Raw genomic sequence first — 1,123 nt, 5'->3', positions numbered from 1 at the left:
CCCCCCCCCCTCATCTTCCTCTCCATCTATTACCCTGCCACGTACTACATACAAAACCCTGACACACTGTAACTCTGTGACGTTCCTCTGACATGACCTTTGACTCTCCAGTCCCAAACCAGCGTCCTGTTCCTGTTTCTATACCAGACAAGAGGACAGGGCACGCTTTGATGGATGAAGGGGCAGCTGGAGAGAGGGATGGATGGAGGGCGGGAGGATAGGAACATGAAAGACACTGCTTGTTGGGAAACCCCTGCTGGAAATTATGTAGATGAAGTCGAAACTAGAAATGGATTTGAGTTTTGGAGAAGGAAGTGAGATGGGTTAGGCCGTCTTCGAGAACAGGAGGAATGAATAAAGTTTCACAGCATGTTTCTTTGATCTTTGGAAAGCCTGCAACTGTCATGCTCTCCTCTCTCTCGACCCAAATACATGCAAACATACATTTTAAAACCTTGAATGTTCTTGCTTTCTTCCCTTTGTCTCTGTGAATGTTAAGGTCGTCTAAAGCTGACTGTCCTGTCTGAGGACAGACTGCAGATGAAATGGAAGGAGGCTGATGGACCCATTCAGGGCTACAAGGTCCGAGTGAGACCTATCTCAGGTGAGACTTCCCAGGCTGTGACATTTTCATGCATCTAAAATTACTTGATAGCATAGATTAACAAAATATAACTTACATTATATTCAGTTCATCAAAGCTCAAATGTGCATGTACAATACATGTCAAGATATGTGATACTTTGGAGTTGTGCAAGAAAGTATTCTATACTACTTTAGAAAGGAAGTCATGTCACTCCCATGTTGTGTTGCCCAGCCACTTTAGGTGTTTCTAAAGTGGTAATGCATGCAGTATGACACAGCGTGTGGCCACATTTATGTATACCCTGCTGGTCTTTGATCACAGCACACTTTAAAGGGGTCTTAATCATGTGTATTTAACCGTTTCATGCCTCCATCTTCCTATTCCTTTGTGCTGTGTAATGGTTCTGAATAATGTCACTATAATCATTCTATGCCCTATAATTATAAGTCTGTACCTTCAGTACTTCAGTTCCCAAGTCACTCCGAGGTTCGAGGTTCAGCTTTATTGTTCTTATAAAATACTGGATTGTACAATGAA

The 1,123-nt window shown here is 42.7% G+C and overlaps 1 protein-coding gene across 3 annotated transcripts in view; it reads left to right on the top strand.

Moving 5' to 3' along the window:
- The window catches only part of LOC118324408 (collagen alpha-1(XX) chain), a 33,146-nt gene that overhangs the window by 4,202 nt on the left and 27,821 nt on the right, over positions 1-1,123 (top strand). For all 3 annotated transcript variants that reach the window (XM_035656742.1, XM_035656740.1, XM_035656741.1), the window contains one exon: positions 500-604. In XM_035656742.1, the coding sequence (XP_035512635.1) occupies positions 500-604 (105 nt within the window). The remainder of the gene's footprint in view (positions 1-499; positions 605-1,123) is intronic.

Source organism: Morone saxatilis, unplaced genomic scaffold (assembly GCF_004916995.1).
Source record: "Morone saxatilis isolate NCDOM2014 unplaced genomic scaffold, NCSU_SB_2.0 Contig15, whole genome shotgun sequence".
NCBI lineage: Eukaryota > Metazoa > Chordata > Actinopteri > Moronidae > Morone > Morone saxatilis.
Note: the sequence above shows the minus strand (reverse complement) of the source record. Positions and strands in the feature narration are given on the sequence as shown.